General features: G+C 39.0%; 1 protein-coding gene across 1 annotated transcript in view; it reads left to right on the top strand.

The window, feature by feature from the left end:
- LOC141133958 (dynein axonemal heavy chain 3-like) overlaps nucleotides 1–16,055 on the top strand; it is a 3,453,856-nt gene that overhangs the window by 2,298,081 nt on the left and 1,139,720 nt on the right. Inside the window, exon 47 of the mRNA XM_073623563.1 lies at nucleotides 11,861–12,043. Coding sequence (XP_073479664.1) covers nucleotides 11,861–12,043 — 183 coding nt within the window. The remainder of the gene's footprint in view (nucleotides 1–11,860; nucleotides 12,044–16,055) is intronic.

Raw genomic sequence — 16,055 nt, 5'->3', positions numbered from 1 at the left:
GGCTATCTATGAATGAAGATGTGCCTCCTCAATTCATAGATACCTTTGTCATTTATGGAAGCCTTAGTATAGCTTCTATGAATGGAGGAGCAAGACAAAAAAGAGCAGTCATACTCTTTACTCTTTGTGAGTGCCTATCACAGATCCGTCAGGTTTATTAACCCCCACAACACCAGAAGATTACCATTCCAGGGTGAAGAGGTAGGGGGTCAGAAAATGGATTGATGGACGGAGGGATGGATGAATGGATGGAGGGATGGATGGATGGATGGATGGATGGATGGAGGGATGGATGGAGGGATGGATGGAGGGAGGGATGGAGGGAGGAGGGATGGATAGGGGGGTGGATGGAGACATGAATAGAGGAATGGATGGAGACATGAATGGATGGATGGATGGATGGAGGGATGGAGACATGGATGGATGGATAGATGGAGGGATGGAGACATGGATGGATTTTGTATTTTAACTAAAGAAGCAGCCATCATAACATGGGACATTTCACATTGATAACACATACTGTCCATAGCTCTGATATTTTAAAAATGTTTGACTCATTTTTTGTTTTAATTACATCTGATGTGTATGAGTATTTATATTGAACACATGTCCTATAGAAATACGGAGGCTGCCATTGCTGGCTGACTGACACTCCAGGAAGAGGTGGTTTCCCCAGGGACTTCAGAAGACAATCCATTAACTCAAGGCTGTCTTTAATATTGATTGGACCCTGGGCAAACATTTTCTTGCCCCTCCCCCATCCACGCAATTTCACTCTCCACCTGCCTGCACACCTTGGACTGGGGTAGTGAGGGGACCCATCAATAGACAGAAAACTCCTAGGTATCCTTGAACTCCTGAGATCAGTGGCAGTGCTGGGGGAGGGGACGGTGTGATCAATGGCAATGCTGATTTTTTTTACCAACTACAAATTTAAAGAGGAGTTTCAACACTGGCCACATATGTAATAGGGGTTTACATTGACCACTAATGTAATAGAAGCATTCACAGTAATCACCAATGTAAGGAGGGATTTACACTGGCCACTAATGTAAGGGAGACCTTCACACTGGCCACTAGTGTGAATAAAAGGATTGTACACCAAGCCCCAATGTAATGAGAAGATTTACAATGACCACAAATGTAAAGGGGATTTACACAATCACCACTAATGTAATAGGAGCATTCACAGTAACCACCAATGTAAGGAGGGATTTACACTGACCACTAATGTAAGGGGGAACTTCACACTGGCCACTAGTGTGAATGAATGGATTCTACACCAAGCCCCAATATAATGAAAAGATTTACACTGACCATCAATGTAACTGAGACATTTAGCCTGCGCTAACCTTTGTGTATGTCGGGAACGCATGCAAAATCGCTTTTCCTGACACCACAGAAACGTGATGCCCTTTAGCATATACACAGCAGTGCCATTAATCATTAATGACACCCTCACGCATCTGCTGACATGTGCTGTCCAACTGCGAAATTTAGAAAAAGCATTAGGGACTTTCTTCTGCATTTCTAGCGCATAGAGCAGCCCATTGAAATAATTGGGCTTCCCTACATGCGACATACATCTTTATCCACCCTGTCAGTACACCTTTGCATCCTAAAATCCCTGCTAACCTCTGCAACCCAAACTTCCCCCATCCTCTCCACTCCACCCCTTCACCCATTTAACTCTACCAGCCTCCTCTGCTCATCTTTGCACCCACCTTCCTTACCTCTATACATCCCCTCCTTGCTCACCTGTGCACCCAAACTGTAATTCCTTCTCTGCACACCCCACCAATTTGCTTACCTTTGCAGAACAGGCTGATATTAGGCTGAATGACCATAGTTGCAGGCAAGACATTCAAGCATGCCCATTTATCTCCCCAGTGGACAGCATTCAGTATAGGTGATGGTGGATATGACCTCAGAGGGGCATGATATACATATGAATGCCGCTTATATTTACATATGAATGCCGCTGCTCCACAGCTATTTACATACAAATGCTGCCACTATTTACATATTAATGCCGGGTATTTACATGTAAACACAGGGCCAGCATTAGTAGCAGCACTTCACACTGAGATATCAGGACACAGCATGGGACTAAAACTTCAAGGGACAAGGGAATTTAAACCGGGATAGTTTGCAAGTATGAGGTACCTGCTTTGGGCCCCACAACAAAGGCAGAGCAGCTGCCCCTTATGCCCTCCCTTAAAGACGGCCCTGCATTAACTGATTCATTTCTGAGATATTGATCTGAAATGAGTGCAAGTTAGGAGTTCTGACCTGATAGGCATGTTTCTTCCAGATTATTGACTTTGAGGGTATGGATCCAACATTTCTCATTAAAATCAGCAAAGGTGTGTGTGGGTATGTGTGTCATGTGTATCGACCCTCAAGTAAATCTCTAGTTTTCACAATAAAGTTACATTATTTTCTGCTAAATCCTACTCTGTATGAACAAATCTGCTTGCATAACCCCAGAGCCAAAGGCCTCATTTCTGAGATCTATACATTTATTAGTAACTAGAACTCAACAGATTCTCTTATGTAAATGGGAAAATGATTGCTCTTTGGAGCATGGAGTCTTGAATTTTGGATCAATGTGTGGACAACTTAAAGACATGCACAAGATCACTTAATGTCAGGGAAACAGCTGTTGAAAACCTTACAAGGTGGTACCGGTCCCCGATTAGAGTCCACTCCATCTTCCCTACAGTATCCCTCTATGTTTTAGAGGGTGCCATGCCTCTGGCACATTTTTCCTTTAATTCTGGCAATGTTCTCATGTGGTCCCTATTTGGAGAAAGCTGGTCACCTTTGCTTCTACGTTAACTGGTGCTCAGCTCTCTCTTACCCCAACCTATTGTTTATTATTGCAGAAGAGACTAATCCACATAATCTGTGTTACTATCCATTGGGTAGTTGCTTTACATTGGAGAACTCATTTGGTTCCACTCTCCCAAGTTAAACTTCATGTAGCATCCATAGTTAGAGTGGAAAAACTGTTTTCACACTTTATATCAGACTATGCCTTATTATGAGCGTAAATGGTCTCCTTGGTTCGATCATTGCACTATCTTTGAGTGACTTATTCTCTGTGTTTAGAACTGCATATATATACTGGTTAATGTTGATAAACTAAAAAACAAAAGTCCAGATGCACAGACAAAAAACCAAGTGAAAGATCAAAAAAAAAAATTAAGTATAGCTGTGACTGCTGCTGTCCAAAACTCATAGACAAATGAGGGCAGAAAAAAAACAATCAAAGGGGTGAACAGCGCTGATCAGCAGACATAAATAGAATCTTCAGAATTTTCATCTTCACATTTATTTTTATTTTTTATATATATATATATATATATATATATATATATATATATATATATTTTTATGTTTATCTTTATTTCCATCATTATTACTATTTTTAAATAATATATTCATAAGATATATACTTTTTAATATTCTTGATAATGTATTCGTGCACTGGATAGTGTTATCATCCACTTAGATGGGTGGGACCCCATGGATAACAGGGGTGGTTAGCTCCTCCCACCGTTCATACATTTCCGATATTTTTCCTTATGTAACTCTCACACTCTGCTGACTAAATAGATAACCTGAAGAAGGGGGTGTGTCCCCGAAACATGTAGTGTCTCTAGTCGGCATTGTGTGATCCTCCTTGCTCCTTTGGCATCAGCAGCTCCTGATTGGCCCCAGCAGCAGGGTTTTCCCATAGGATTCCTTTGGTTGACTTCCACCAGGCTGTGACATCATTTCCGGGCATTGTACACAGTCCGAGCAGCCGCTGTACATCGGCCCCAACAGTTCCTGTGCCTGCAGATTTGGTTCCTTCTTCATCGGACCCCTGGCCCCACGGTTCTGGACGGGCCCCCCACCAGTGATGCTCCTGCATTCCTTGTTCCATGGGTTTCCGCTGGGTTTCCCTGAGCCCCCGTGTCATCCATTCGGCTCCAGCCTCCAGGTACTGTCAGCTTTCAATCCAAGTCTCTGTAAGACCATCAATATACTGCTGTATGCCTTGGTGTTTACCTTTACTTTTAACTTAATAATACAAAATCTTTGCTCCGCTTCTGAGGATTCTATTTATGTCTGCTGATCAGCGCTGTTCACCCCTTTGAATGTTAATGATGATGTCTTCTCTTTTTCCCTTTTAGAAATAATTGCATTATCAGTATTAGTATTCACATTTGCGCATGGATAATTGCACACTTTTATGGATTGGCCGTGATTTGTACTTTTTGTCATTTCTGTAACAATATGATATTCTGATGTTTCAAGATGCTAGTGTCTCTGTACCACGTTTTGAAACCTTCTAATAAAAAGTTTGTAAGCATAAAGTTACATTAATATTTCTGATGTCCATTTATGCTGATTAGATTGGCTACTGTTTTGTGTATGATGTTTGAATATCACTACTGCCATTCCAGAGTCAGTGAGCAAGTGGGTGCTAATTTTCTCTTCTATTACATTTCTTTAGCCAGCAGAAGTCTCAGGTTTCTCTTTTTAAAGCAGACTTGATTCCCCTCTGTGTTTACCTATATATTTTATAGAGTGTTAATAGTATCTAAAATCCTTTTAGACTTACTGATTTATAATTTTTCTTATATTTTGCACTGGACATCCACCCTTGCTGTAGCATACTTAAAGATATTAAACTCTTGACAGCTGCTAGTTAATATTAATGTTATGACAACTGGGTGAGCAGGTTGTGCCATTGATATAGGTAGCATTGTTTATTCAAGCATCATGTGCAATATTCATACCCTAGCCTTTCATAATTATACTACAGGGGCAATGCTGTTCTGGCAAGCCATTTAACAGAGATTGTCCTCACAGCCAGCAGTGCTTTGTAAAATGAAAGGTATGGCATCTGCTCTCTAATTATTCATGTTCTGTACGAGCAGGAGAATTGATCATAAAAGAAAAATGTACCTGCGTTGCCTAAGCATCAGGAGACTTTGCATCTAGGTCAACTGTATAGATGAGCACAGCCAGGGCATGCTTTTATAGTTTGCTTCAACTATTGGGAGAAAAATAGACCTTAAAAAAAACATTGTTCTAAATCCCTAAACCTGTTTCCCAACTTGTGGATGAATCTTCCCTAGTCCAAAACATTATAAAACACCAAGTTTCAATTACCTAGGGTACAACAGATTTCAAGATAAGCCAGAAATTATCTTGGGGCTCTGTTAGCTGTGCTTACTTATGTGTCAAGTAGACAGCTCAGCTATGAAGCTGGATACTTCTCCTTGATAAGTTACAAAGTACTACGTTGAAGACAATTAACTTAATGTGTCCTGTTCTAGTGAGCTGACTAAATGAGTCGCTTTAAAAAACCTTTAAAGACACTAATTACATTTCAAACACTGACATTTCTGGCTACTTACTGCAGTCCCAGTAATTAACAGCATATTTTTATACATCATAATGCCAAACAAAAAGCAGCGTCTTATAATTATTGTCCCGGTAGAGGCCTCTGTAGGTAGAGATGTCAGTGGGTGTTGCTGAGTGTAATCTGCACACAGCATCCCCTTACATCGCTGAAATAAAATGACTCCCTCATCCACTCTGCTAATAACAGTTAAATCAAATACAGTGGAATAAATCTGAGCGACAATTAGCCTATTTACAGACTGTAAATCTGGGAAAGTATCAGTGATAAAGGCAAATGTGTTTTGCTTTTTCAGCACAATAAAGCATATATATATTTCCATAGTATAAGTTTGTTTGCAAATGGTTTTATTGGAAAAAGTAAAAAAACATTAAAGTGGTTGTAAAGGCAGAAGGTTTTTTTATGTCAATATATGCTATGCATTAAGATAGAAAGCCTTCTGTATGCAGCAGCCCCCTAATATCTACCTGAGCCCCTTCTCGATTCAGCGATGTCCACAAATGCCTTAGTCGTCCAGGACTTTCCTTCATGATTGGCTGAGACACAGCAGCAGAACCATTGGGTCCCGCTGCTGTCAATAAAACTCAGTTAGCCAATGACTAGATAGAGGGGGATGGGGCCTAGGCAGGGCTCCATGTCTGAATGGATACAGGGAGTTGCAACTCAGCTTGGGTGCCCCCATAGCAAGCTGCTTGCTGTGGGGGCACTCAACAGGAGGGAGGGGTCAGGAGCTCAAGCCGGGGATCTGAGAAGAGGAGGATTGAGGCTTCTCTGTGCAAAACCACTGCAAAGAGAAAGTAAGTAAACATGTTTTATTTTAATATAAAAAAAAACAAGACTTTACAATCACTTTAAGCATGTACAGTCAGACAGGCATTACACAGTGTTGAGTCATCACCCAGGGTGATTTAAAATTGAGTACAATAAGTAAATGCACACTGGGAGGCAAGCATCATGTGAGGACCTCTTTTTTATTCTTTTAGGGTCAGCGGACAGACATTGTTTTTGTCTTTTTTTGTGTTTTTCTTAAATAAAGGACTTGTCAAAAGCTGTCTACTGTTTTTATTTACTTTTCACACTTTTCTAGGGGCCCCTTTGTTTAAGAGGGCTTCCAGATTCCTATAAGCCCCTCACCTGCAGACCCCCAAAACCACTGGGCCAGGGTCCTTGTCCTCATCAACATGGGGACAAGGTGCTTTGGGGGGAGAGCCCCCTCCCCAAAAGCACCACCCCCATGTTGAGGGCATGTGTCCTGGTATGGTTCAGGAGGAGAGAGCACTTGCCCCCCCCTCTTTCCTGGCCTGCTGGGCTGCATGCTTGGATAAGGGTCTGGTATGGATTTTGGGGAGGACCCCATGCAATTTTTGTAAAAAAAAAAAATTGGCGTGGGGTACTTCGTAGCCTCCCTGGCGGTATTCCCGAGTGTGGCTCGAGGTTAAAATTCAGTACCATTAGCGGTAACCCCGAGCCACACTCGGGATCGCATTGCAGGATCCTGGGGCGGCTTTACTTACCTTGTCCCCGGGATCCTGCGATGTCCCCCGCAGTGTCCGAGGGCTCCGTCCTCCTCCGAAGCCTCTCTGTGCCAGGCTCCGTTCCCTGCGAGCGGCGCAACGCACGGGGGCGGAGCCTGGCGGCAAATTCAAAAAAATGTCAAAATCATAACACATACAGTACTGTAATCTTACAGATTACAATACTGTATGAAATGATTTCACATCCCTTTTGTCCCCAGTGCTCTGGCCCATGCCCTGCATGCAGTTTTACATGATAAACACTGTTCTTTCTGCCTGGAAACTGGAGATTGTCCATAGCAACCAAAAAGTGTCCCTTTACGTCAAAAGTGGCTTTAGACCAGCTAGAAAACAGCGATAGTAAATTAGAACACTTGCAGAATTGAGCGATAGTGAATTGTGGGGAAATGTATTTTATTACTATTTTTTTAAATTTTTTTTAATTATTTATTTTTATTTATTATATTATAATTTATGTTTTTGTGTTTCAAACTTTATCATACCCGGGATATCTACTAGACTCTGGTTTGGACAGATTTAAGTGTGTTATTGTTAAGATTTACAGACCTACAATATAAAACGCCAAATTTCCATGCAAAATAATTGTACCGCTTTCAGCACCTAAAATCCGAAAGAATCATACCGCCAGGGAGGTTAAATATCCATATTGGACCCGAATAGCCTGGTATGGATTAGGGGAGACACCCAGAGTTTTTTTTTTTTTTTCGTTTACAATATGCTGTCCACTGACATCAAATGAGTCATGGTTGTTATCTGCTGACAGCAGATGAGTCATAGGACATGGCAGCCACCTGCTCCTTAAAAACAAGCTATTCTTCACAATAAATTTGGATTGGAGTTGAAAATATCAAATCCTTCTGATACAAATATACGAAACAAATGTCGAACATACTAAACGAATCCCGAAAATGAATCTGTTCAACATAATGAACATGGCAAAATGAAATTCTTTAATTAACAAATGAAATGAAAATGAATCCAAATGAAAATTTTGGCCATACACATGTCTAAACAGTGCCACAAATTTGGTACCCCTTGCCTGTGATCTATAAAGAGGGAAGCTATCATGTCTAGGCATTTTGCACATCCAAATAAATCTATTTACCATTGATAATCCCTTGATAATAGATTTGGGAATATAGATGAGTAGGGCCCTAAAGAAAAAAAGTAATTTTGGCAGGATGGACATGTTGAGGGCTTGCCCAGGAAAGGAGATATGGTATGGGAACCTTAATTTTAATAACATTCTGAGTTTCTGAAGCATGGGTGGATAGTTGGCTGCATAAATATAACTGTAGAAAGGAGCAATAAGGTAAATACCTAAGTGCTGGAGGGATTTATTACAACATTGAAACTGAAAGTGAGAATGGAGAGATGAGATTAATGGACCAGACAGGTTAATTGGGATTGCTGAACACTTAAATAATATTAACCCCTAGACCCAAGAGATTGTGAAAAACTTCTAAGGTGGAGGTTAAGTTGGGGACAGAGGTAATAGGGTTGTCAAGAAACAATAACACATCATCAGCATATAGGCTTAGTTTACATTCTTCAGCCCCTTTACAATACTATCCCCTTTACAAGGAAATAAACCTTGTCTGGTCATGAGCGATGAGAGAATTAATAACTGATGCCAAGAGTAATGATAAATAGTAGGCGCCTTCTCCTAATCTTGACTTCACCCTTGTGCTCGAATTCCAAAAAACACATATGTACTCACCACAAATATGTGACCTTTTATTACTAAAGGTCATTTAACACTTTCTGAATAGATAGCTGTTTCCTCCAATGGCTTGGTTCCAGGTTGCCTTCCACTGTAGTGGTCCTTCACCAACTTGCCACCATTCCTCCTCAGGAAACAATCACTCAGCCCCAAAAGAGATAAATATTCTCATAGTGCAGTATTTTCCATTCAAATTTAGTAAATGCCATAAAATCCAAATTTAACACTCACAATATACAGTGCCCAGTACCTTGGCACCAATGCATATCACCTGAAGTTAAAAAAAACACCGCCATTACATCCGTGGAGTCGGCATGCATTCCAGAGGATGCCGTGACAGTGAAATGTGTCGGAGATGGGAAGAAGTCAGTCATTTTCCGGCAATGTGGTGATGTCACTTCTGTTTTCATGGCTTTGTGATGCATGCCTGCTTAAGAGATAGAGCGGCAGTGTTTTTGAGCTTTAGGCTATATGTATTGGTGCCGACTGCCGAGGTTCTGGGCACTCTATATTGTGAGTATTAAACCTGGATTTTATGGCATTTATATTAACTTTGAACAAATAAATACTGCAAGAGAATATTTATCTCTTTTAAGGCTGAGTGATTGTTTCCTGAGAGAGAGGAAAGGTAGAAAGTTAGTGAAGGACCATTAAAGTGGAAGGCAACCTGGAACCAAGCCATTAGAGGGAACAGCTATCTATTCAGAAAATGTTGTATGACTATTCCACAACAAACATGTAAAGTTCAGAAAGGATAAAAAAAATAAAGGATATATATTTTTCTTTGAAAGTTTACACAAGTAGAATTGGAATTTCCTTTCTTAATGTCAGCTGGGGCCTTTTTTGTGCAAATAATGTGTGTCTGCATGAAATATTTTGAAATCGAGAAACATATCATAACCTAACTTCCTGGGATGGGAAAGAGAGTCCTCCTTTAGTACAAAGTATGTGGACAAACACTCATCCCTGCCTTTCCCCTATTTGCATTAACTAAATAATGAATTTGAAAAAAAATATTGGTTTAAAGGGTAAGTTCACCTTTTTAAAGAAAATGATAAATGCACATCTTTTTGCAGGTAAAAAAGGTGCATTTTTTTAATTTTATTTTTTTATCTGAAGCCTGTAAAGCATTGCACCTGTGATTAGCAGATTGTGGGTACAATGTAAGGCTCAGTGTAAGCTGTATGCTCATACCTCATACAATCAGGCAGTTACACACTGAAGGGAAGAATCAATGAACTTCATATAGCACTCAAGAGTGCCCTGGTAGTTCATTGAGAACTACAAACTGACAGCCACAAAGGCTGTCGGTACTTGTAGTTCTCACATTCACAGAACTCTGTGAATCAATGTCACGGCCGGGTTGGCAAAGCGCCTTTTTTTTAAATTATGATAGCAGGTTTGGGGAGAAGATCTCCATCCTGCTGTCACAGTGTCACAGAAGGGACTCGGGGGGGGCGTGGGGACAGCTGCAGCAGTAATATATTACATGTTACATCCTGAATACAGGTATAACGTATGACATGTTATAAAAGGTAACCTTAAATTCACAAGTGTGTTTTCTAACCATTATTTTTCATTTATACAAGCTTTTTGAAATCACAAAAGCAATAAAAAATAAAAGAAAGATGAAAAGTAAGATGAAATATGTTGTGTAGTATATCAATTTTGGTAGTTATAGTACATTTCTTTAATAGAGGCCTATACATCAGACTAAAAAAAGAGACAGCTGAGGAGGAAAGAGGGACAAAGGGATTTGGCTTCAAAAGAAGGACAATTTCTCTAAATGAGAAACATTTTGGAGTTATGAGTTATGATATATTCACTGTTAATATGTAACATGACTGAAATGACTGGAGTTACACTTGTTACACATATAACATTATATTGCCAATTAAAATAGAAGTTGTAATGTTAACCATGCAATATTCCCTTATATTCATGTTGTATTTCATACAAAATATATAATCAGACATTCAACTTTGCTCATTACCCTTCAATACCTTGATTGCATTCGGGGGTGGGGGGGTTAAGTCAATCTGTGCTTGTCCATGCAACACAAAGCAACAGATTTTACAGACCAACCCAGTAGCATATACTTGCCTCTCACATTTATTCTCCCAACACTTTGTTTAGCGCCTGGGAGTTAACGTTAAAGCTCTCTCACATGAGTGGGTCACATGGTGCTCAAAACTCAGATGTACCAAATGTACTCAGATGTACCAAAGGTTTTCTTTGGTTTCCTCCAATAAATAGAATAGCAGGAAAAAATAAGGGTGAGTATGTGCTGCTTGGAGGGTGTGGGGCTAAAGCCAACCTTAATGACCAAAGTGCACATTAAAAGTAAATGTAATATTTGCAAAAAATAGAGGTTTGGGTTTGGCCACATCAGGATGGGGCCTATGTGTTGCTTTTTAATTCTGAAAGCTTTTAAGTGATGGTACTCATATAACGCTAAACACTTCAATTATGCATATTAATATGTGCCCGTAAAACTATATTTTCTTCTGTCCTAAAGAGTTTTAAAGGTTATCTCTGAGCTGTTCCTGAGTTACATATAGGTAAAAAACATCAAAAAGCATAACTGTTACTGAATGCCATGGTTTGGTATAATTTGGCTGGTTAGGCAGGTAAAATATATGACGTGGGCATGGCTATGATAGATGTATAGTTGTGACTGTATAAAATCTATGCGCCTAGGCTTTACAGTATATTCAATTATAGCCATTTTCAAAATTATTTATCTGCCAATTCCTTTAAAAACAGAACACTTCTATCCAGTTATCTATATTTTTAGTGATTTTAAACTGTAGATATGAGCTCTTAGCACATACACATGCTTTTTTTTAATGTAAACTCACACTTACAGTAAGTATTATGTGCAGTTTTAATATGCTTAAGTTTTATATGTTTACTTGTTTTGCATTGTTACACATCTGAAAAAGAATCCACCAAGGAATTGTTGAATGTCATGCACATAAATTAAAATATTAACACATGACATAAAGGTCACTGGTAATATGATGAAAGGACAGAGCTGAATTACTGTCATGCTGTAATTTGCTTGTGCTATAATACAGCACAACTACTATTATCAATGTTGGCTAAATGTAATATTGGGTCTGTATTAGTATATACTATTGTAATACTAGAATATTGTTTTCTCTGCTCTTCTTTTAGAATGTTGTACAGTCTCAGTTTAAGGAGAAGATGAGCCACCTCTTCAGTCATCTGGTGATTGGGAGAGAGGTGCAAGATGAGGACATGCGCAATCTTTTCTTTGGAGATTATGTTTTCCAGAAAACTTCAGTAAAGTCTGAAAAGCATTACAATGAAATTGTAGATATAGATGAGCTTAAAATTGTAAGCAAATTTGTATAGTTTTATTTATTTCCTAAATGTTTTAGTAGATTTAAACTTAAGGACCAAAATAGCATGTGAGCTTTAGGATATTAATGTCTGTGACAGTAGGACTATGCTCAGAAGTTGAAATGCTCAGTTTGCAGGCTTCCAATCATGCTACATAGTGCTCCTGTTTTGGGTTCCCACATAGCTGCCTGGGTAAGGTGGAATCTTTCTGTTCAGTTGCATGGTGCGCTCAGGCTCCAGAAGACTGCACAATGTGATAAGAACACAATAGGTGGACTGGTCGATGTGTTGGAGCTCTGTTTCCCATTCCTAGAAGAGGTGACAATAGAATCAAAGACTTTAAAAAAAAAACAAAAAAACAAAAAAAAAACAAACAACCAATGATTTGGAGGGAGTGGGAGGGAGGTATGAGTGGGGATTGATTTTTGCCTGACGATGGGCCTTAAAGTGGAACTTCAGTCATTTTTTTCATCTTTCCATCCATTAAATCTTCTGCCCTTGTTTTTTTAACTTTGGATACTAAAATATTTTTTTCTGCCAGTAAATACCTTATACAGCCCACTTCCTGTTTCTTGTCTGGTCATTAGCCTAGGCTTATGACATCATTCACAGCTCTCTTTCTCGCTCTCGTGAGAGTTTACCAGGAAGGGAGGGGGGGATGAGTCATAAGAGGGCCAATGAAAGCTGTAGGGCTGCAGAGCTGGAGGTGTGCCTCTGTGTGTTTGTGTAAATCCAGGAAGTTAATAGGCAACAGCTTCGGCTGCCCACAGTTAAATTGAATGCAGACAGACTTAGTGGAGAGAGATTTCTGCAGCATATTTGGCAAGTACAGAATCACAGTATATATAAAATAATATGCAAAGTGGTTGGAGGGAAGCTGAAATAATTGCCAAAAGAGTGAAAATGAATAAGTATTATTTGGGTACCTTCATCCTTTAAACATATTTGTATAACGAAAGATGGGGGGGAGGAGGAAGGGGAATCCCCCTTCCTCCTCCCCCCATCTTTCATTATACAAATTCAGAATGGCAAAGATGTTGTTATTACAAATTATGTGAGCAGACTTCAGTTCTTCTTTAAGTGTAGAATGAACTTTACCAATCAAGACCCTTTATTTACAACACTGATAAAGTACTACTTTTTTTTTTTTTTTTTACTTTTAGGAATACACTTCTTTATCAATTTGACTTATAGGGAAAAGACTTGTGGTTGTTACTTTGCATTTTCATGAAGTCTTTAAAAACATTAATATAAGTAGGCTATTAATACATTCTGAAAATTAAAATGTACTAATAATACATTCAATGAGAACATAGAAATACACTATAAATGAGAGCATAGAAATTCCAGTCTACAAACTATAAAGTATAATGGAAGAAGATATAGTACTAGAAATTAAACTTGTGCTGACTGTTCATGTTTTGATTTATACAGATCTCTACTTGTCTACTTATCATGTACTGATCATGTTAAATGCATGAGGTGCTTTTTATTTAGAGAACTCAGTTTTTTCTATTTAACTTGAAAAAGCATAAGTGAAAATGAACAAAGAATAATATACAGTTATATTTAGATTTTATCTTATAATGTGATCATCTTAAACTGCTGCCTTTGTTGGAGAGTCCCCTTTTTTTTAGAAAATACCAACTAATATAATATGACAGATTGTTTTTGTGAATATTTTTGTTCTTTTCATTTCCTTTAAAAAAAAAGAAACAAAAATGTAGCCATCACCATAAATAACAGATCTTGCTTGCCCTACAGCAATAAAAGCTGACAGATTTGTGTTCATTACAACTGATAGATGATGTACATTTTATTGTTACTAGTACAAAAGTGCCAAGTGAATAGAGGATGCTTTATTGGTTCATAGTTCAAAGAACTGGAAAAAAGTTTTAAACTCCAAGTTTATCGCTGAATTGTAAATGTCAACTAATTTTCAAATGGTTACAGGACACTTAAAGCTGAACTCCAGAAAAAAATAAAAAGATTTAATTCAGTTATACATTTAATAATAATAATAATAATTCAAATACAGCTAGCAAACATGCCTTACATCTTGGCATGTCCTATACAGTAGGATTTAGTCTAGGAGAAGGAGGGATAAAACCCTGGACCAGTACGGGCTCTATTATTTTTTCACAATTCTGTCAGTCTAACATTATAAAATACTTACAGTAGGGACAAGCACAAGAATAAACTGTCCTTCCAAGCTGTAGTCCTTAAATGCAGCTTAGAGACCTGGCAATTTCTTGCAACAAATGTAAATCATCAACAGCATCACAAATCTGGTTAGAGAGAATTACAAATTTGGTGATGCATAGAACTCCTCCAAACTACTCTCCCAGATGGGACCATTAGTGCATACATGTAAAACGCAAAACAAAGGAAGCACTCCCAGTAGTGTAAAACTATAAACTTTTTTAGATAAAAAGTAAAGCACTCACATGCTATCCAACATAAAACAGCATCGTATACGCCCCTGATGATGTCATGTAAGAAGAAACATGCTGGGTAAAGCTAGGATGTACACACATCCTCATGCATGCTCGTAGGCTGACCACCATCTTTGACACTGGAATTCCAGAATTGTATGTTTATACAGCGCTGTTTTGCTTATTTTTAAGGGCCACACAATGTTTCTGTAGCTGAAGCTTTGCTGACAAATGTTTAATATTTACTGAAGAATAAATCCTGATGTTTGTGACCCAGCACTGTAAAGGTGATACACAACAACAGATTAGAAGTTGATTGGTTACTATGCACAGCTACTTTAGGTTCTGTCTGTTCTAGTTTTAGTAACACCCCCCCCCCCCCCCAAATGTTTCCACAGCTGGACCTGTACCAGTTACAGTGCTATTTACATTGACCATACAATGACAAATAAAATTTTTCCAAAGTAAAATATAAATGTTTTCAACAAATAAAAAATCCCGCGTTAATGAAAAACAATTATTCCACTAAGTGACACCCAGTGTACACACGCATGCAAAGGTCACACTCATCAGAATATCTAGACCTCTATTACTATTGATTGGAACTTTTACTTGCCCATACACATCAAGATAGTCTGTACTGCTTCCAAAGAATACCCCTGAGCATTTTATTTAGAAAGGAGGGAGGATACATCCAACACATTCAAACACATTCATAGGCGTGCACACAGGGTGTGCCGGGTGTGCCTGGGCACATCCTAATAAACCTGTGTAGTGCAGATTCCCCCTGCTGCATGGCCCCCCGTGTCCCCCCAACCCACAGCACTACCAGCTTCCCTTCTCTCCTCTCTCACCAGCTGCTGCGGGGGATGTTTCAGGATGGGGGAAGAGGCCAATGCAGCTGAGGCTGGGGGAAAAAGGGACTCAGGATTCTTTGTCCTCAGTCCCTTTCTCTGTTTCAAAAGTAAGACATCAGGGGTTTGTTTAGACTCCTGATATTTCACCAAAGCCCCAAATGGGGTTCCTAAAACAAATGTAAAATATTGTAAAAAATAAATAATAATGTTGAAAATAATTAAAAAACGTAATTGTAAAAAATAATTTAAAAAAATAATAAAAATAAAAAACTAATGACACTGTACACTGCCCTACTACTCTTCTGACAACATCATCTGCCCTACTGACACAATCCACTGTACTACTGACACCAATCTTTGCCTTACTGACACTGTCCACTGTCCTTTTGACACTGTCCATGTTTTAATACATGTTTACATTTATTTATAAGTATACAGTATGTGTGTGTGTGTGTATATATATTACCAAAACTATTGGGATGCCTGCACGCATATGAACTTTATTGGCATCCCAGTCTTAGTCCGTAGGGTTCAATATTGAGTTGGCCCACCCTTTGCAGCTATAACAGCTTCAACCCTTTTGAGAAGGCTGTCTACAAGATTAAGGAGTGTGTCTATGGGAATGTTTGACCATTCTTCCAGAAGCGCATTTGTAAGGTCAGGCACTGATGTGGACGAGAAGGCCTGGCTCACAATCTCCACTCTAATTCATCC

The sequence above is a fragment of the Aquarana catesbeiana genome, linkage group LG03 (assembly GCF_042186555.1).
Source record: "Aquarana catesbeiana isolate 2022-GZ linkage group LG03, ASM4218655v1, whole genome shotgun sequence".
Taxonomy (NCBI): Eukaryota; Metazoa; Chordata; class Amphibia; order Anura; family Ranidae; genus Aquarana; species Aquarana catesbeiana.
The sequence above is the reverse complement of the archived record's forward strand: the minus strand, read 5'-3'. Positions and strand labels throughout refer to the sequence as shown.